General features: G+C 37.8%; 2 protein-coding genes across 2 annotated transcripts; one reads left to right on the top strand and one right to left on the bottom strand.

Annotated features, from left to right (window-relative positions):
• Positions 1 to 1,800, bottom strand: LOC122078278 (pentatricopeptide repeat-containing protein At1g77360, mitochondrial-like). The gene has a single exon (XM_042644194.1). It carries the CDS (start codon positions 1,668 to 1,670, stop codon positions 159 to 161), a length of 1,512 nt encoding a protein of 503 aa, XP_042500128.1. The 5' UTR covers positions 1,671 to 1,800; the 3' UTR covers positions 1 to 158.
• A 5,036-nt stretch (positions 1,801 to 6,836) lies between these two features.
• LOC122079478 (mitogen-activated protein kinase 9-like) lies at positions 6,837 to 20,441 on the top strand. The gene is made up of 11 exons (XM_042645995.1): positions 6,837 to 7,417; positions 8,608 to 9,016; positions 9,104 to 9,231; positions 9,392 to 9,451; positions 11,168 to 11,317; positions 12,736 to 12,891; positions 12,995 to 13,132; positions 13,229 to 13,302; positions 18,963 to 19,064; positions 19,157 to 19,406; positions 20,117 to 20,441. The coding sequence occupies exons 1-11, from the start codon at positions 7,046 to 7,048 to the stop codon at positions 20,186 to 20,188; spliced, it is 1,911 nt and encodes a 636-aa protein (XP_042501929.1). The 5' UTR covers positions 6,837 to 7,045; the 3' UTR covers positions 20,189 to 20,441.
• Positions 20,442 to 21,017: the final 576 nt, after the last annotated feature.

The raw sequence follows: 21,017 nt of genomic DNA, 5'->3' as shown, positions 1-21,017 counted from the left end.
TGATAACAAGGCATCTCTGGTGGCCATTCAATAATATAGATACTACACATTTTCCAGAGTAAATGATTCTAAGCTTACATTGAAGGGAACAGTCAAAGGGAAATAGCAAAAGAAGAACTTCTGTTAAACTTACAAAATTGCAGTTGATTCGCACCTACTTAATGTAACTTCCACTTCCTTAAAAGTTCTTCATACTGATACAACTTCCTTGCTTTGGAAAGACTATTTTTCAGCTTTGACAATGTAGAAGATTGCAACTTGATCCCTCTTTCGATCATATCCTCTGCATATTTACGTGCTTCTGGAAGCCTATCAAGATCACGGAGAGCCCCGATCAAGAAGTTTCCAGTGTCCTCCAAACCAGACATTCCATTCTCAATCATGCACTTCCAAACCTTGATCGCCATTTGAGGATCACCTACATCCATGAAAATCCTAATGGCGGAGGTGCAATTGCTCTCACTGGGAATACACTCATTTTTAACCATCTCATTGAATACAGCTGAAGCTTCCCTTAGCTTCCTACTCTTTACCAAGAATTGAAACAAGAGATTATATGTCTTTGAATCTGGGAACACTCCATTGAAGACCATTTCATCCAAGAATCGCTGAGCAATGTCGTAGTTGTTGTGATGGCAGTTCAGGGTAATCATCAAATGGTACATTTCGGTATCAGGTCTGAAGCCACTCCTCCCCATCATTGCATCCCAGAGGGTAGAAGCACTACGAATATTGCTGGTCTTGACACAATCCTCTAATGCTGTCTTGAAGAATCTCACACCAGGGGAACACCTCTTCTCTATCATGGAATCAAAGAACTTCATAGCTTCATGCATACCGTCATGAGTCTTGAGCAATGTAATCAAGAACGAGTCATAGGCTGGAACATTCCGGGGGTCCCAACCAATTTCCATCACCATCTCCCCAAAAGTAAGCCGAGCGTAAGCAGCATTGCCTTCATTCTCACAACCTTCAAGTAAAATTGCATAAGTATCTGCATCTGGTCGAATCTTACCCTTAGCAATGTCCAAAAACTGCTTCGCCCTCGCCGTCTTCCCATCTCTGCAAATTGCGCTGAGCAGCGAATTCAATGCGACAATGTCCCGGGGAATTCCATACTGATCCATGACCTCGAACGTCATGATGGCCTCATCAACACGGTCGGAGGCCACATAACTGCTAAAAACAGAGGCGAACGTCGCCAAGGACAGCAAAGCTTCCGTCTTCATCGACTTTATGGCATCCCACATTGCTTCGAATAGACAATTCTTCCCTAATAGGTCGACGACCAAGTTCCACGAGTAGGGACTATGCTTATCGCTCAACTGTCTTCCGGTCCATCGGAAGAACTTCACCGCCTGGGCAGGGAAACTATACGAATGCTTCAGAACCTCTTCTACATCTTCAGTTGTAACTCTAATTCCGGTGTCTTCAAGGACCTTCTCGATATGCAGGGAATGTGTGCTGGCAATGATTTCGCAGATAATTTTCACTTTGGGAGGCAAATTGGGGTTATCGAGATACGATATGAAAGTCGGACGCTTACTCTCTTGCTGCTGCTCTTGAACTTCACTCCGAGAATCTCGAGTTGAGATGGATTGATGCTTCTTGTTATACTCTGGTTTTGCAGAAGAATCATCACGAAGCCCTCGCTTCTTATTCCGATCCATGAGAGCAAACAAAAACCCTAGAAGCTACGAAGAAATCTGTAGGGGCTTCAACAAATTCATTCAAATTTTCGTAAAGCCGAAACCCTAGAGTTGCAGAGAAGAGAGTGTGTTGATTGGCAATAGCTGAGGAGAGAGGACTTAGATCGGCTTGAATCGGGTCAACCCGAATAAAAGGATCCGTTTCCTTCAAATCCGTGCGGGTCGTTACTTAGTAACTAACGAATTTACGCCTTTACCCCCAATCTGCACATTTAAAGACCAATTTTCAAGTCCTTAATTTTGATTTGGTTTTCACTTCCAAGTCTTCTGTTTATCAGCTGCTCTGTGCTCTTCGGCTAAGATGAGCAGAAAGCTCCAAGATAAGGAATTCGATTCTTTATTTTCTCTTACATTCTATCAATCAAGAATGTTATGTGTGTCTTGAATTCTTGACACATTTTAAAGATTAACCTGTTCCAACAAAATTTGATAATGACCCAAATAAAATTTTTTTTTTTCTAAGGTCTATGATGGTAGGGGGTCGAAGCCCAGATCCCACCAATGATCTTGTATAGGGGGCATGGTTTCAAGTATTGGTATAGTATCAGGCGTATCGTATCAATATTGACTAAGACCGATCATTGATCCCTGATCAATCCAGATTGATTACCCATATATTTTCAGGGAAAAAATTGTACTTTTCAAAAAAAGCAAAGGCAAAACTGCCTGATACTCGCCGATCTGATCCAATCCAATCTGGATGATACTGATACTGTCCCCTAAATCCATGATAGGGGGTGAAGCCCCCGAGTTACAGTATGACCCGATAAATCAACTCGACTTGGAGAAGTATTTATATGTTATGATGTCTTTTGTGCAAATAAGTGACATTTTGAGTTTTTAATTTTAGGGTTTCTAGACAAGAGTTTCTTGCCACGAATTTAGATATTCTTGAGAGATCCTCATTGTAATCTTTCTTCCAACGTAATAAATCATTTTCTTGAAAACATAATACATCACATTGATATGTAAACCTCACTAAATCTGTGTTATTTTCATTTTTATTATGTTTTTGATGTTTGTTCTTACTTGAAAAGATTGAGGTCTCAACAAGTACTATCTTCTTGATACAGTGGGTCTCACTTCCCTGCCTGTATGAACCTTCTGTCTTCCTTGGTGACATCTCTGTGTCTCTAGACCACCTTATTCTGTTTTTATTTGCCATGTGGTTCTAGGAGGTCTGTTGCTCCAATTAAGACTGGATTTGTTGCTATCGATAGTTGTCATAAGGCAGGGGTCATCATGGTGGCAATAATCTTCTCCTTTGTAGAGGTTAATTTCAACCATGGAAAGTCCAGAAAATGATTTCCAGTTTCATTTAATTTTGTGATTCAGCTTCAAATTTTGAATGGCATTTATTTCTGTAATTTCTTATTTTTGTGGTCTTTAAAGGCTTGTTAACTGATCTTATAGACAACGTTAGATTTTTCATTTCCTTCATAAATTAGAGTTCATTCAGCAAATTTGGAATGACTTAGAATAATCTCTTTGGGATCCAATCAAGTGGAGAATGTTCATGAAAATTCTGAGATGATCCACCAGATTTGACATATAACATATCATGAAAATCACTATTAATTCAATAGAATTCCACATCATTTTATCCGTATGGAAAGATTAAAAGGTCTGTGGACAAGTTGATTTCAAGAAAATCTTTTAAGGTATTAATGTATTTTAAGGTTTCAAATTACTGTCAAAACTTGAGTAAAATTCATCCGTAAAATTAATTTAGGAAAGGTTGTCGGACTGTTTATAAGTTTTCATATCAAATTATTCACGTCTAACATGAAATTATTACTTTCACGTGAAACTCTGACAATAACAATTCTGAAATATTAAAATATGCATATGATGTAAAGGAGCAGTTGGAGGTTGACATTTGAAATCCACTTCATTGAAACACCAATAAGTTGAATTAAGATGTGTTTTTGAAAAGGAGGAGTGGAGAAAGAGAAATGGGATTCATGCAATCTGCACAATTTTTCTACCCAAAAAAAAAGAAAAAAGAATCTGTACAATTTTATTTGCCCACGTGAGCCTGCATGAAACTGTGGAAGAGAGCCTGATACTCCTAAATTGCTATTGTAGACATCACCTTGGTAGTATATTTCCAGGAGCTTTACTTCTTTATTATTTCTTTCCTCACCCCACCAGAGTAGTTTATGGCCAAACGCAAGAAAGACCTTAAATTGCGTGCTTCCAAGTGATGTCACATATACTCGTGTGGTCCAATAATCTGCGGCCTTATGGCATGGCAGCAGCGCAAATGATTATAAACAGCACACCACCACCACCCCGCCTACCCTGAATCGTCGTGATGTTTATAATTAAAAAAAAAAAATCAACTTTAGAAATTTCAAAGAGAAAAAGAAAAAGAAAACGATAGATGTGGAAGAAATATCAACATTGATCATCTTCTTTTTGAAATTTCTAAAGTTGACATTTCTTCGAGCCACGGCGAAAGTGATGGGATTGAGTTTTCTTCCGGCCACGGCGGAAGAGGAGGAGAAATTTCTTTCGGATGACCGCATTTGAATTTCTAAGGTTTTCGGCCATCTTTCATGTTTTTTCTTTAATGTTTCTCTTTCTCTCTTTATAATGCATGGATTTAGGAGACAGTATCAGTATGGCCGATACTGATCTAGATTGGACCAGTCAGTATCAGTCGGTTTTACCTTGGTTTTTTTAGAAGTATACCTTCTATTTTACCTTTAAAAAGATACGAGTAATCAATTCAAACGATCACAGATTGGAGATCAATTTCAACCAATACTAATACAATACAATCAATAAGATACCAATATGTAAAAGCATGTTCTAAAGTGCTTTTCCTTTGAAAGTTAATAGGTATTCATCTTTTTCTTTTTGATTTACATAAAGCTTAAGTGTTCATCTTTTTCTTGTTTCCCCTTTTAGAAAGGTGTAGGCAAAAATTTTACTGAACTCATAAAATAATAGAGTTTTCTTATTAACGCCCTATCGTGATGTTAAATAATTTATAATTTTATGTGTTTTTGTATTTTTAGTATAATATAAATTTATTACTTATAAAAGTATTACTGTCATTTTATGTAAATGTAAATGATAATGACACATTTTGATAATGATAATGATACATCTCTTTCAATTATTTTTAAAAACCTTTTTGTATCTCTATCTTGAATTTTTTTTAAAAAATAAGACAAGGAAAAATTAAAAGAAGTTGTCAAATTCTATGTACACCAATGGAGGTGTGGTTCATACATTCTCTAAACACAATGTATACTTACAGTAGCACATTTTAATCATCAAGACCCTTCCACCCCACCAAGAGGTCATGGGATCGACTTTCTTGCTTCAAAAGATAAGGAGTTGGATGGTTAAGAGTTATAATAAGACTGAATTTTCTTTCAATAGCTTGTTCTCTCATGTTGTTGGATAGATATAAGGGAAAAGTTTCCTATCATTGTTCTCTCTCTCTCTCTCTCTCTATCTATCCCTCATTCGAAATATTGGATCCCTTCTTTCTTCTTAGTACATTTATATATTGCTTTGCTTCCCACTTAACTTGGCATGTAACACACCAATATAGGTGGCAGCGTATAGATCCTTCTATCATAAATTTATTAGGAAAATAATTACAAAAATGAACTTCAGAAAACTTTAGTCTATACACATTGGATAACTTATATGCGAATAGGCTGGCCACAATACTTATGTACCGCAAGCTATAATGCACTTTCTTTCTCTCTCTCTCTTCACTTTGAAATGACCCTACCCCGTTTCACAACTCTATTGGTGCCCCCGTTAGCTTACCACACAAGGACAGTGTGCTTATTTCTTTCCCAACTTATATTTAGATAAAAGGGAAGGGTTCTCCACATTGTTGGTGTAGGAAAAATCTTTAACATCACACCAATAACAATGTATGGGATGGTATCATATAGAAAGGGAGGAGAAAGAAAAATAAACTAGGAAAACCTATGGATGGACATACATTAAGCCAATATGGGATGTGATATTTTTTCCCTTAAACAAGTAGGATTAGATTTCAATGGCAAAAACTTGACTAGTCACTAATAAAAAAGTTGTAACAAAAATAAATAAATAAAATAAGATAAAATGATATGTTATTCATAAATGGAGGTTTAATGGGATCAACACTATTAATAGTCCTAACATATATTTTGTTGGGCAAGATCTAAATTTGATAGACTGTTTTGATTATCGATTGTTTCATCATCTTTTAAGTCAAAATTTGACCATTGACTTGCACATCCTATAGCTTAGCGCTGGGTCAAATTTGGGATCACATATATTCTATATTGGCTTATTCTTTGAACTGGTATATGTTTATAAATCCATAACAACATCTGCAAATCATTCATATATTTGTGCCACATGTAACGTTGATCGCATTTTGACAGTTGGATATCTAGCATTTATCTTTTTATTTGAGTAAAAGATCCTGCTGGTCTGGTGCAGGCAGCGCCTACATTGAGTAGGCATAAAAGACCATTATGGTAATGCCCTCCCCTTGCCATGTCTTGAAGATGTTCTTGTCTGCTTCCTTATTGACCCGTGCTGATGTTGTGTCGTTCTTCTGCTCTTCCTCCTTTTCTTAATTAATATTGATAATACCCTCTTGTAATTAGTCACGACTCAGTCAAAATCAGAATTAGAATCAGAATGAGAGTGTCTATTGGATTGATGCAGAACACTGATTGATTACACACTAAATCATGTAACGCCAGATGCAATAGTTGGATCAGAGGACCCTGATCCATCAAAATATGCCCTAACCCCATAAATCCAATGTATAGATTAACCAATCTAGTATTCTGGATCGGTCTAAATTAGGATCGACTTGGTCAATTCCGATCTGAACTGGCTAATCGTCCATTCCAGCTGCCATTTTTTTTTTTCAGTTGAGTACACGTTAAAAGTTGTCATCTCTTCTGGCAACACTTAGTGGACCCCATCAGATTCAAATCCTATGTTAAAGAAATCATCTCCAAGCGTGTGGGTCCACACCTATAATCATAGTAATTACTTAAAAAATTGATTTAATAATTAAAATAATAAAAAATAGATGTTCAGCTGGGACTGAGAGGATATGATCGGCCCAGTCCCCGAAATTAACATGAGAAATAAAGCAGCGGTATGGATTCTGGTCTCCCTGTTTCTCTCTCTCTTTTAAGTCTTCCCCCCTCTGTTTCTTTCTGAAATAGTCACCACTGCCACAGTTCCACAGCGAGACCACTTCTCGTTCAGAGAGAGAAAGAGAGACAGAGAGAGAGAGGAAAGCGGGCAATGCTGCGAGAGATAGGCCGTGGAGTGTCGATCGGGAGCTGCATATGGGGGGAGGAGCTGTAGCGGATGGCTTTCGTCGTTGGTTCCAGCGGCACTTTTCCGTTTCTACTACTACTAATAACGGTAATGACAACAATAAGCTTCAGAACCACAGCAGTAGCAAACTTAATGATAACGACCATCGTGTCTTCTTAGCCGAAGATCACGCTCAACTTGAATCCACATCGTCCATAACAGCAACATCATCATCATCATCCGATCCATATCATCATCAACAACAACAACGACAGCAGCAGGAGGAGGACGACGACGCTGGGGAGCTTAAGATCGTTGAAGACTACGATTTCTCTGGTTTGAAGTTCATCAAAGTCCCCAAGCGGACTTCCAGATTTCCAAACATGGATGCTCAAAAGAAGGTTGGTTTTGGTTCCCTATACACTTCTGTTTTCAGATCCATTCCTTCTCCTTCCATAATTTTTTAATTCCATTCCATCCATTTCCCTCTCTCTCAGATCTGTGGATTGATTTCTGTCTTTTCCTTCCTTTGAGAACAGAGATTTATTAATTATTAGGCATCAGATAAGAAAAAAAAAAAAAAAGCCGAAGATTCGTTCAGTCTCGACCGTCGGCTTGAATTGATTTCTTAAAATATTTTCCTTCTTTTTTTTTCACTGTTCATTCAATATGAATTATGACTTCATCAGTTGAGATGATAAGGTCCGCTTTAATGAGCTCTCTCCGCTTTTTATCTTCATTCTTTCGATTTTCTTGATCTGTTGTTGTTCATTCCTTTATTTTTCTTCGGGGGTCGACAATAGGGTGAGATAATTTTAATGCTGTTTATGTTCTTGCGAAATCAAGGATCTTTTGTGGAGGGAGAGGTTGGGCTGAGCTACCGATCTCTCAAACCACTCTGGTTAAACTGTAAATGTGTAATTTGAGCGGTTTGTTCTTCTGAGTTCAAATAGTCATCAGGGCAACGACAGGGTCCCTCTTTGGTTATTCTTGTTTCGTTATTCTAATTATTATTTGTGGTGTATTCTGTCGCTTCTCTTCTTTTTTACTTTGTTCGATTGACAAATTTCTCATCACTTTCCTGTCGTTGGTCCTTCAAAGCTCGCACCAGTAAGCCTTCAACTGGATCCCCTGGAGTCCCAACTGAATTTGAAATTCTATTTGGAAGAACAATCAGGATGTAGATTGATGTGCTGAATAAAAATTCAGTTGAATGAAAAACTCTAGGATCTGGCTTGACATCTGGGTAGGCATAATTTAGGAATCCCTGGCAAAGTTTTTCAGGAACAAGTTGAATTTTTGAGGACTCAGAGAAATGATTTTATTTTCTGCTAAAAAAATATGTTTTGTAAACTCCGTACACAATCTTTTCAAGTCTTCGTTTTACATCACTCATGTAGCTGTTTGTTTAGGGTTTCAAATTTCAATCTGATCAAGTGGCATAAATCATACTTTGTTTTGCCAGATGATTTAAAATCTATAGATCCTTGAAAGTTATTTGGGCCTGCTGATTTTGCCTCCCTTGTTTTGTGGCGACTTTATTTACTTATTTGTAAGTTAATAATTACTAATAATGATTTTGTTTTCTCAGAGCATGCTTGACACCGAATTCTTCACAGAGTATGGTGAGGCCAGTCAATACCAAATACAAGAGGTCGTTGGGAAAGGTAGTTATGGTGTTGTTGGGTCTGCAATTGATGCTCACACAGGAGAGAGGGTAGCAATTAAGAAGATCAATGATGTTTTTGAGCATGTTTCCGACGCCACACGTATTCTGAGAGAAATCAAGCTTCTTCGGTTGCTTCGACATCCAGATATTGTAGAAATAAAGCATATAATGCTTCCTCCATCCCGAAGAGAATTTAAAGATATATATGTTGTTTTTGAGTTGATGGAATCTGATCTTCACCAAGTAATTAAGGCAAATGATGATCTTACACCTGAACATTATCAGTTTTTCTTATACCAACTTCTACGAGCCCTAAAATATATCCATACAGGTCATTGGTTTGCTGTGATGTTGTGGTATCTCCTTTGGCTTTTACAACCTTGTTTTCATTGTTGAAGTGTTCCTTTTTCTCCTGTAGCAAATGTGTTCCATCGAGATTTAAAACCGAAAAACATCCTTGCTAATGCGGACTGCAAATTGAAGGTCTGTGATTTTGGGCTTGCTCGTGTGTCATTCAATGATGCCCCATCAGCTATCTTCTGGACTGTATGTAGCTCTTTTGGAATAACTTCATGAATTTTACCATTTATCTTAACAGCCTCTGGAATGGGTTGTAGTTAACCATTTTTTATGCCTTATTTACATGTTCTGTAGTTGTAGCATTATTCATAGCCAATATGTGCTGATTATTTTTATGGTTTTGAAGGATTATGTGGCAACCCGATGGTATCGTGCTCCTGAACTCTGTGGCTCTTTTTTCTCTAAAGTAAGCTGATTGACATTTCTGATTTTGTACAGTTTAGTATTTTCTCTCTTCCTTTTTTTCTGGGGTGGGGGGGCGTATTTGTCAGTTTTTGAATGTTCTCAACTAGCAATAAATTAGTGATATTTTCTATCATTTGCTGCTCTTGTTATTTAAATTCAAGAATCATTGAGGGTATCCCTTGATTCAGAATGGCCACCATTTGTGTGGCTTTCATTACATTGGGAATGCTTACACAAAACATTATTAAGAAAATAAAGATCATGAGTTGAGGTCAAATAAAACTGTTGATGGGAAGGGTAGTGGCTGATTGTACTCCATGTTTAACAGTCAACTGCCCCTAATGTAGGGCTTTGTTTTAGATAAACATCTAGCAACCTAATCTACAATAGGATCTTTCACAGCCAACAATAGTACTTTATACATAAGTTCCAGCAACAAAGAATTAACAGTAACACCTTGCAGCAGGTGACCAACAAGCTATTTTAATTATTTATCCTTTTGGAATTTGATTTTTAAACTATTTTTATTGGATTTAAATAGGGGTATGTTCTTATTTATGGATAATATCTTAAGTAAATAAAATAGCAAATATAAAAACATTTACTTAAATGATTTCTGACATACATAAGTTTTGTGCTTTGCGGTAAGGGCGACAGTTGCCTAGACCCTCACTAGGCCGCTTGAACGCCTAGTCGTCGCCTATGTGACGCCTTGACAACTATGATTGATACACTGATGTCCAGCAATTAAATCACCTCTTTGAACAGTCTTCAATAGATCAATAAATTTTAGAATAGAACACTCACTGAAATTGATTGGAAAAAGAAAAAGAAAAAGAAATTGAATCTAGCTAATTAACAAAATAGAACGAGTCCTAAAATTAGCTACTATTACATGAAGCAATCTTTATCAAAATTGAAACTAACCTAAAGCATCTTAAAAACTAATTTAAAGCAACTTGAGTCCCCATGCAATGACTGTCCAGCACTCTAATGGGATTCAACCTGGCCCACAAAAGTGGACCAGTAGCTGGCTCAATTGGGTAACAGGCTTGACAGGTCAAGCTCGATGGGCTGGCTGGTGTGGCTGGTCCATTGTTCTACATTAGCCCCCAATCCCGTATTATATATAATCCTCTAGATATAATGTTGTCGTTTTTAAAAGTATGCTGGCCTAATTAAGCCTCTGTTTTTCTTTACCTTTCTTTTCTATCATTTACTAATAAGAGCATATATCCAGGTTCTCCCAAAGTAACTATTCCAATTTCTGAAATTTGCCCCTTCCTCTGATGAGCTTATACCTTTTTTTTTTTTGAGATGGAGGCATATCTTTCTCCCCCCAAAATTTCTGAAATTTATGCCATTTTGGTTGTTTGTTGTATTACTCTTGTATATTTCCATCTCCCAAGGGTCTGAAATACATGAAAATCGACACAACAAAAGAAAAACCTCTGTTTTGAGCTTATAGTTAATGTATGACTTCGGCGTAGAAGATCATTCTCCTGATATTTTTTCGAATGATTTGACAACATTGCAGTCATGGCATGATATGTCCTAAAATCACATTTATATCATCTTTATTTCTTTCTGGTTATTCGATTAAGATTTCATTTTCAAGATGACTCTTATTTGTAGGACTTACTTTTGAGTTCTAAAAATTATGGATGATTTGGATTAGGTTTCTGGTCATGCTGTTCTAATGCTGTGTGTTTTGCAGTACACTCCTGCAATTGATATTTGGAGCATAGGATGCATATTTGCAGAAATGCTTACGGGAAAACCACTGTTTCCTGGGAAGAATGTGGTGCATCAATTGGATCTCATGACTGATTTACTTGGAACGCCTCCTCCTGAATCTATTGCAAGGGTTGGTTCTCTTTTATATTTTACTTGTATATTTTTCTTTTTGGTGCCAGTAGGCGTGCTGAAAAACGTTTCAAGAATTTGAAGCAGTTAGGTCTGGATCTTTAATTGATTTGTACAATCCTTGAAATTATGTTCTTTTATGGGTTTCCTCTTGAGTTTTTCTTCTATGTAATTGCTGTTGCAAGATTTCTCCTTATTATATATATATATATTGTAGATATCTCCTTATTATATATATATATGGAAAAAGAAATGAATGCTAGCGAGATGTAATGAAATTGGGTATACTAGCAGTTTAATGACCGTTAGATGAAGAATAAAAGATCTCAACCGTTTATAATCATTGTCCTACAAAACCACTATCAATACCGTCACTCCCACTGTCTTTTTTCCTCCTCTGCTTCTTCTACCTTTCCCCTTCCGTCATTGGATATGCCGGTACCGGAGATCCCTGGTTGCAGTTTATCGGCTGCGGCGGTGGGAAGTCTGCCTAAGTTGTGTTCTCCTGGATGACTTGTTCTCCTTCACTACCAGATCCCATGAACAATAAACCAGAAATTGGAGAAGAAGAAGAAATAAGATTTAGGGTTTGAAAATTAAAAGAGGGAAAAAAATTCTGAGAATTCGACCTTCTGCAGACCTAATAGGAAAAGCCTATCCTTATCTTCTTCACTACTTGAAGAAGGGGAACATAAACATAAAAGACGAGCAAACCTTGCCAATCCAAATTTGTGATCAGTACTTTCCCTTCTTTGCCAATTGTGATGCCTCCGTCCACCCAAGTCTCACATTTTGATTAAAGGAGGAAGAAGTCTAGGCATCTCCAATCATCCGCCTTTGCTTCATTTATTAACTTAACAAACCAATTCTCCTTCATTCCCCAATCATCCATCTCATCTTCTTTACAGAATTCTTCTCTTCGGGTCTTCGTTTTTGCCTTTCGTTAAAACACAATCTTTTTTTTCTTCTTCTTCTTCCTTCTCTCCCGTATTTTCTCCTCCAAGACTCGTCTCTTACACACTGAGATCAGCTTCTACCATGGCTAGCCAATCCACTGAAGCCCACAAATCAATTCACAGCGGCACAACATAGTTGCAGCGGCGGGGAGAGTGAAAGAGGGTGAGAGAAAAGGTGTAGCAGCGGTGGAGTGAGAGTTTGAATTTGTTACCTCCATCCAACGGTTGTATTTAGGATGAATAAATCCTACTGCTAATATCCCGCTAGCATTCCCAACCCTCTCCCTATATCTATATATATATATATATATTTATATTTATTTACTTCTACATTTATTATGTTGGTCTTGGGTATTGATTAATGGGGCTTGCTATTTTTCCTCGTATCAAAATTTTCTGGCTTTGTTTCTAACTTGTTCTGATACAATTTTGCTCATCATTTTCTGATCTTTCATGTCTGCAGATTCGGAATGAAAAGGCTAAAAGATATTTAAGTAGCATGCGGAAAAAAACACCAGTTCCTTTGTCACAGAAGTTCCCTGGTGCAGATCCATTGGCTCTTCGTTTACTCGAGCATCTGCTTGCATTTGATCCTAAAGATCGCCCCACTGCTGAAGAGGTAAGATTTGGTAACTTGGATGGTTGATATGCTGAATATTTCTGTAGTCTAATCAAATTCCAATTATCCTGTTTCCTGATATTGGTGTTGCTTGTTTTTGCAGGCTTTAGCAGATCCATATTTTCATGGTTTAGCGAATGTGGATCGTGAGCCATCAACACAACCGATTTCAAAACTTGAGTTTGAGTTTGAAAGAAGAAAGTTGACAAAGGACGATGTAAGGGAATTGATATATCGAGAGGTAAGACCATACTGCTTGATTGTTACTTCCATTGCGAGGACAATATATTTCCCTCAAACTGTTGCTTATAATGGATTTTCTTTTAAAAGTAAACAGATTTTAGAGTATCATCCCCAGATGCTGCAGGAATACCTTCGAGGTGCAGACCAAACTAGCTTCATGTACCCAAGGTTAGCCATTTGTTTATGTATAAACTGAGTTTCCCATGGTTTTTGGTCTATGATGCAGTACTAGATCATTTCTTCATGCTAGATATTTAGATTTGCTGTGTAGAAAATACCACTCCAAGTAACAACAACAAAATCAACTTCGACTTACAGAACTGATTATTTACATGGGGTTGAAACATTAAAAGTTTGGAGCGTCTTGTGCTTCTTGCAAGTCACTGGGACCTTCTTCTCTGTTGTCTTTGTCTGCTAGGACTTCCAACTATGAATCTGTCACATGGATATGCATCATTCTCTCCTTGGTTAAGGATATTATACCAGATTAAAAATAAATTTTGGAGTTCCCTGAATATCAGTTCAAGTGTTAGAGGAGTTGACAGTAATGGTACACTGCTTGGATAGAGCTGCTTGCATTTGTTTGCATAATCTTCTAAACCGTTATTTCAAAGTTCCTTGGAGTCCTGAATGTGATGTGGGATTATTTTCTCACCTTATTCCCTAGCTATGACCTTCTATCTCCATGTAGCAAATACCGGTGTCATGGTAGATACAAGTTTCAGTGTCTAATCAAGAAAATTTTTGAGAACTTCAGAATAGTAGGACTGTTTCTTTGTGCTGAATGAACATGTATGGTAGGAACTGCAAGAGATGTTTTTTTTTTTCTCCCTTATTTTCCCCTACATCACAGCATGTGGCATTTCAACATCTATCATTTGTACTTCCATAAGTAAAGCACTTATGGTAATCATGTTTCTTTCCTGTTCTTGGATCTTGAGATCCCTGCTTGCTTGGTTCCTCCTAATGCAGACAAATCATAGATGTGAACTCATTTTAGGGGAAATAAGCTTTGGTTGGGTTATGCATGTGTTGGGCCTTTGATCCAATGTGTTTTCATTGTAATTGCGCACTTTAATGGGCCTATAATATAGGTAGATGGTAGGCATACGGGATTAGTTAGTTACTTGTTTCTTCTTCTTTTTTTAATCAAATGTTTTAGTTAGACTGGATTAGGTTGCCTCCTAAGCCAGTCCTGTTTTGAGTCAGTTTGCTAGTCAGTTTATGTTACCTAATTACTTAAGGATTGGATTTGGCCTTTCCTTTTTAGTGTTTGAGTTTGTTTTTGAGTCTTTTGTATAAGTTTGTAAGGGGGTTCAGCATTGTACACGATTTTTATAAATGAGAATCTTTGTCATGCTGCCTATTGTGGTATGCTTTTCCTTGTGGAATTAAGGTGTGATTGGTGGTGAATCCAATCAACACTTTGCGATGGAAAGCCCAGGTGCCATTGTTCTTCATTAAGGTACCATTCTTATCTATTTTATCTGATTTTAATATCATACATCAAGTTTTAATTGGCCTTCATGATTCTGTAATCTGGTCATTAATTTGAGTTCTAATTTGACAAATTTTCCCCTTTCCTAGTGTCAATAGGAATCCTTCTTATTTTCTGATCTAGCCATTGGATCTTATTGGAACTTTCAGCTAGGTTTATACCCCTTTAAAGGAGAACTCAACCTGACTTGTAGCTTGATATAAGTGTTCAATTTCATTCTATCAAATTTCTCCCAAATCTGGAATTTTATGTCTCCATTTTCGATTCTGTTTTAGTACTGGTTTAACCCTTATATAAGTACTACATTACCTCTTGTATCAACATCTTCGATTGTTAGGGATAACTGTCACTGAATCCTTATCATGATTGCAGCTGGTGAGTAATGCAAAATTGTGGATTTCTTATTGAATAGTGAGATTTGTTCCATGCATTAAATTCTTTTTAAATGGGAGGCATGTGTTATAGAAGCTTTTTTTTCAAGAACATAGTGTGGAAGTGTGTTTTATTCATGCTGGGTCATAGCCTTACCGTGAATCTTATAGAGATTGCTTCACCTTTAATTAACATTTTGAATTTTTTATGTGTCTACTGCAAATTAGTTAAAAGATTCAGGTCTTATTATTTCCTAAGTAATATGGGTAACTGAAAACTAAAATTCAGAGAAAAAACATGATAAGCCTAGCATAGTGATGTAGATCCACATTATGGAAGGAAATATGAGTGGAAGAAGGGTCCAACCTTAGTCCACCTGAGTGGCTAGGGTCCAGCCAAGAAGCCAGCCGAACCCCTACTTGGTCCACCTGAGTGGCTAAGTACAAATAAGGGCCAATTGGGCCCATCGGCTGGGGGAATAATTAGTAGTTGTTTTTAATTAATTAGTGGGCCATTGGGCCCATCGAGTTGAATAAGTGGTATGTCGAGTCCAAATTGTCTTAGGACTCTTTGTTTTCCACATAGGTTTATTATTCATAGTCCAATTTTGAATTCCTAGTTGTAGTAGGAGTGTCTAGTCCTGTTGGGAAACTAGCTCCTAGTTGAAGTAGGAGTGTCTAGCCCTATTGGGAAACTAGCTCGTAGTAGTAGTTTGATTGCTATTCTGCCCTCTATAAATAGAGGAGCCTATGTACTCATAATTTGATATTTGAATAAAGAATAATTGCAGTTAATTGCTTAGAACGGCCGGGATAGCTGTGGGTGAGAAGCCCGGGCCAAGATAGTCGCTCCTCCACTTTTCCTTTTGTTTCTTCTTGTTTAAAGCTTTCTATTTCATCCTAAAGTTACTGCTGTTGAAGTATACGACTGTTGTGAGTATTCAAAAGTTCATATCTGCAAGTTACAAACCAGATTTGATTCTCTCTCATGAAGCCTACGATTATTTCTCCTAGGTCAAAAAATCAAGAAAGCTTGTAACTTCACAACTAGCCGTCAGAATTCTCTCAACCTTGGGGGTTTTTGTACCCTCCCTAGGGACTATCTACGCCCAAGAGTGCAGCTCAATCGGTCTCCTACAGACCTGGCCGCACTTCTCTCTCTCCAGCTCTATAGCAGGTCTTTCTCTCTCCTATCGGATTGTGTTTTGGGCTGGTTTTGCTCCTATATGGGTATTGTATCCTTGGGGGTTTATTTGATGGTCTTACTTCTTTGTTTCCTGGTCCTATTTGTATTGTTTGGGGTTATAAATTGTTGGGGTAGTTTCTTGTAATCTACTCTTGCATTACATAGCATCCCCCAAGATGTTCATTGTCCCTCCCTGACCTTATGCATGGTAACATTGCTTGAGAAATTACACTGTAACAAGAATGTTCATAGATGGCACTTTGTATTTTCCTCTCAAATCAAATGAAACTTGCAAACAGTAGATCACAGAGCTCTTGAAATGCCTTTATGTTATCACTTCATTCTTCATGCAGGCCAGCGTAAATTAACCTTATTAAAGGCAGCGCAAAATAGAGATGGGTAAGACTAAAGCACAAGCATAAAATGGAAGACAAATGTGTTCTTAAATTATCTTAGAGTGGACAAGGAACAAAGATACTCACTTTTTTGTAGGAAACAGTATAGCTTCAACGATTATAAAACCAAGAAAACCTTGATGAATTTCAAAAGAGATGCAAAATGTAAAGATTGGCAGAAAGTCTCAAATAAAAGCTGATTGAATGTATGTTTGCAAAAGGAAAAAGTTGTTTGAATGTGTTAGGGTGAAAACAAACTGTGGACATGGGATCAGGTTTTGGTGATTTTGAATACGCTAAAGCATGAAACCTCTCGTGGGCTTGCCTATTTACACACCAATGGAGAAGGAGCCAAGAATGTCTGTAGAAGAAACACTCTGGATTTCAGTGAAAATTGGGTGCCCCATATAAAAGAATAATGCATATTTCTTAGTACAGCTGGTGTTGCTAAATTGTGCATTGATTCATGCCTTCTGTAGAAGTGCCCTGACTGGGTGCAAGTATTGCTTTCGCAGGGTAGAGGGGTTGACTGGAGTCGGTCCTAACCTTCTGCCTTTTTTCAAAAATGGGTGCTTTCTGTCTCAAAGCTGTGTCTTCCAGAGAGCAGCCCAAGATTCTTACCATCATAGCAAGTGATCTCCCTGCTTTCATGCTTTATCTGTGTTTTCAATGAGTTTACCAGTTCCCCACTTTGGAAGCCAGGGACCCATTCCTTTATGTCCCTGATATCTGGAAAGTGACTGGTTGGATTGGGCCCCATAACTAGAATAGTTCAGAGGCAGCACATTCTGTTTGTGTGCAACTCTAGGCCTCTTTTTAGGCATGTGTGCTTACAGAACACACTTTTGAGACGCTTAGAAAGGGACAAAAATATGTGCAGCTCTAGACTTATGTGGATGTGTGCCTACAGAACCCTTGTTTAAGACTATTGATAGGTGGATAGCACTACGTCGATGTCTTGATTCCAAATGGGTGGTTAATTGAGCCAAATTCAAATTTTTTTTTGTCTGATTCCCCTATAATAACTCAAAATAAAGGTGTTAATCAGTTTGGTTTGGTTCCGGTGTGGACAGTTTGGAGCAAGATTTTTTAGGTAAAATGAAAAAACAAAATCAATTAATAAACGGTTTCATATATTAAAACGAAAACCATTTATAAACGGTTTTCTTATGTTTTTTAATTTTTTATCCAAACCACTTCTTTACCTTTAAAAGTTTTGGTGAAATGGATTAAATTGTAACATTGGATTGAATTTCTTATTGTTATATGCTTTTTTTAATTGTTGTTTAATGTAAACAATTTTTTTTATTGAAATATATGTAAACTTAACTATGAATGACTTAAACTTATATGTATATGTTAGTCGGTTTAACGGTTTATTTAAAATGGGTTTACCAACGGTTTAAACTTTAAAACCAAAACCAAATTGCAGTTTCAATTTTAAAACCAAAGTCGAACCATTTAATAAACGGTTTCACGGTTTCGGTTTCGGTTTCAAATTCACATCCTTAAGCTCAAATGCAACATGTCAAATTTATGTGCTGCACAGATTCTGGGCAGGTGAGCCCTGGACCCTGCTCACATGTCAAATTTCAACCTAAGCAGAGTTGCCATGTGTATTCCAATGAGAAAATGAAACTTTCAATCGTTGAAAACAAATGGATAACTGAAAATACAAGGGAATTGCAAATACATGGGGATATATGATTGATTTTGGATCTAAATTTTGACACATGGTTGATCCAGAGTCCAGACCATGCCCTGTCTGTATATTCAACAGTGATATTGCCTCATCATTCTTCGTCGTGGCACAATTACGTGGACCACATTGGAAGGCCTTCCTATGTGGGCTGTCGAACCAACCTTTTGCCTATCAATATTTGTGACATTAATACCCAAACATGTAGATACTTGCTATAATTATGAATACATTGGCCATAGCCCTCTTCAAATATTGAAGAGGGCAATATTGAGATTCCTTCTGTCAATGCATTGATGAACCTTAATGATCCAGTCTGAGTTTTCATTGAAGTACTAGATATTGTTCTCAATATATCTATCATTGTTGAGATTCCTTTGGAATAACTCATCCAAATAAATAAATTCCTATGGAACTGAATGATAACACATATCATTACTGTACTTTTAGCCAGTATATAATGATTTTGCCTGACCTTTACTTTTGAGGAAATCTAATATGGACTTCAGGATTGCCGTAATATCATGTAGCTTTTAGGGGTGGAATCACAGCAGCTTAATGAATACATTGAGATTCAGAATAGTCATGTGAAAACGAGTCCCTTCCAGGCTTCCACTCGATAATGTGGGTGCTAAATTATCATCAACTACTATCTTAATCTGACCTTTTTGTTACCCAGTGGAGTTGATCGGTTCAAGCGACAATTTGCCCATCTTGAGGAGCATTATGGTAAAGGGGAAAGAAGCACTCCACTTCAGAGGCAGCATGCATCCTTGCCTAGGTAGAATCTGTGAGAAGTCGTGATAATTTGTGGTTTTACTCCTGTTCTTTTACTTAATCTTGTGTTTATCTTTTGCTTCCTTTTCTACTCAGAGAGCGGGTCTGCGCACCTAAGGATGAGGCTTCTGACCAAAATAACAATTTCGAAACGCGAACTGCTGCTTCTGTTGCTCGTACGCAAAGCCCCCCACAGCAATCTGAGAGATCAGAAAATGCAAATGGGGATGCATCTGCTGCACAGAATGGCCTCAGCAGACCAAACTATAGTGCTCGTAGTCTGTTGAAGAGTGCTAGCATCAGTGGCTCCAAGTGTGTGGTTGTAAAAAGCAAAAAAGATACCGAGGTAAAGTGTGCTGCTTTGGTTTCTCTTGCCTTTTGCATAATTTTATAATCTCATTCAAATGAATTGATATGTATGGCTGGTGGTCGATGTAGCCCAATTCCAGTGTACTTCCCAGTTTGAACATCATACGAAGTTACAAACTAGGTTATGTTACACGCATTGCATGTGGGTGATATATTGGTTGTTGCAAGAAATTCATCATGCATGCACAGTTCCTATGAAGAGGAAAGCTTGACTTTTGGTTGCTTACATGATGGCAATGTGTGTACTTCATCATGAATGGGATGAAAAGTAATCAAAGTAACAATTTGTCATCTAGAATCATAACTGTATTTGACTGCATTTGCAACTAAAAGTTAACGATTAAAGTGGGTGGGCCTCGGCACAATGGTACGTTGTTCCATTGCGACCTAATGGTCGCAGGTTTGAGTTGGGAAACAGCCTTGCTGCAAAGTGGGGGCAAGGCTACGTACATTATGAATTTATGATCCCCCTCAGACCTCGCATTGGTGGGAGCCTCATGCACTTGGTACACTATTTTTAATTGTTAACTGTATTTAACTGCCCCTGCAAGTGGTATTATAAACCAGTAATTTATGGCAGAGAAATATTATAGGGATTGATGAACTATGAAATTGTTTTCTATAGGTCTAGTGGAGTCCTAGATATGCTTTTATTAGGTGTTCTTAATACATTCACTTTCTTTACAGGAAGAAGCAATTGCCGAGAATGATGAAGCAGTTGATGACTTATCACAAAAATTAGAAGTTCTCTATGCCTGACTCAGTACCTGTGGCTGGATTAACATTGAGTAGGATGGCTTGAATTTTTCTAGGCACACATCTTCCCTGCAGTTCTGTGGACTGATGCCTGCTTCACCTCAGCCCGCATTCAGGATGCTAACTGTTTTTTTGGGTATAAGCTAGCTTTTGAGTGTTGCTAGAATTTGTATCATCATTGTTGTTATTTATTGTCCTCTCACAAAATTTCAAGTTATAGAACTGTTGCCCTTATTGCAAACTTTTGCAAACTTAAGTTTGTTGTTAATTATGATTTGGACTAAGAATCATTGAGATTCTTTGCCCACTTTTTCTTTTTTCTTTCTTTTTTTTTTTGGGTGGAGTGGGGGAAGTGGGGAGGGGGATTCTGAGAGGGATCCCTATGATGCCAGAGTGCGAGATTCCTCGCACTCCACTTTCTTGCTCAATTTTTTGTTTGCCTCCTGGTGAGGGCATTTCTCCCTAACCACGGCACGGGCAACGAGCGTCCTGACCAATTCTGCACTGATACCTTATCTAGTCGTGCTGCCATCTCGGCCCTTCATCAGCCCGAGCTGCGTCCTCGGCATTCCATCAGGCCGTGCTGCCACCCTGGTCCTCTATCAGGTTGTGTTGTCACCTCGACCCTCCATCAGCCCGAGCTGTCACCTTGGCTTCTCATTTGGCCGTGCTGTCACCTCGGCTTGACATCAACAACAAGGTTCTCATAAACGTGCTCTTGTCCACTCCTACATTCAAAGAACGTAATTTTTATTCACAAGGACATGACTCTATCCACTACACGTCACTAGAGACATCTACCCCTCACGCGTTGGCATTTCCAAGATAAGAG

The sequence above is a fragment of the Macadamia integrifolia genome, chromosome 5 (genome assembly GCF_013358625.1).
Source record: "Macadamia integrifolia cultivar HAES 741 chromosome 5, SCU_Mint_v3, whole genome shotgun sequence".
NCBI lineage: Eukaryota > Viridiplantae > Streptophyta > Magnoliopsida > Proteales > Proteaceae > Macadamia > Macadamia integrifolia.
Note: the sequence above shows the minus strand (reverse complement) of the source record. Positions and strands in the feature narration are given on the sequence as shown.

Excerpts from the sequence above, each read along its gene's own strand:
- LOC122078278 (XM_042644194.1), bottom strand. The coding sequence starts at position 1,670 with ATGGATCGGAATAAGAAGCGAGGGCTTCGTGATGATTCTTCTGCAAAA.
- LOC122079478 (XM_042645995.1), top strand. The coding sequence starts at position 7,046 with ATGGGGGGAGGAGCTGTAGCGGATGGCTTTCGTCGTTGGTTCCAGCGG. Across the intron at positions 11,318-12,735 it reads CTCCTGAATCTATTGCAAGG|ATTCGGAATGAAAAGGCTAA; the intron begins GTTGGTTCTCTT and ends TCATGTCTGCAG. Across the intron at positions 19,407-20,116 it reads AAAGCAAAAAAGATACCGAG|GAAGAAGCAATTGCCGAGAA; the intron begins GTAAAGTGTGCT and ends CTTTCTTTACAG.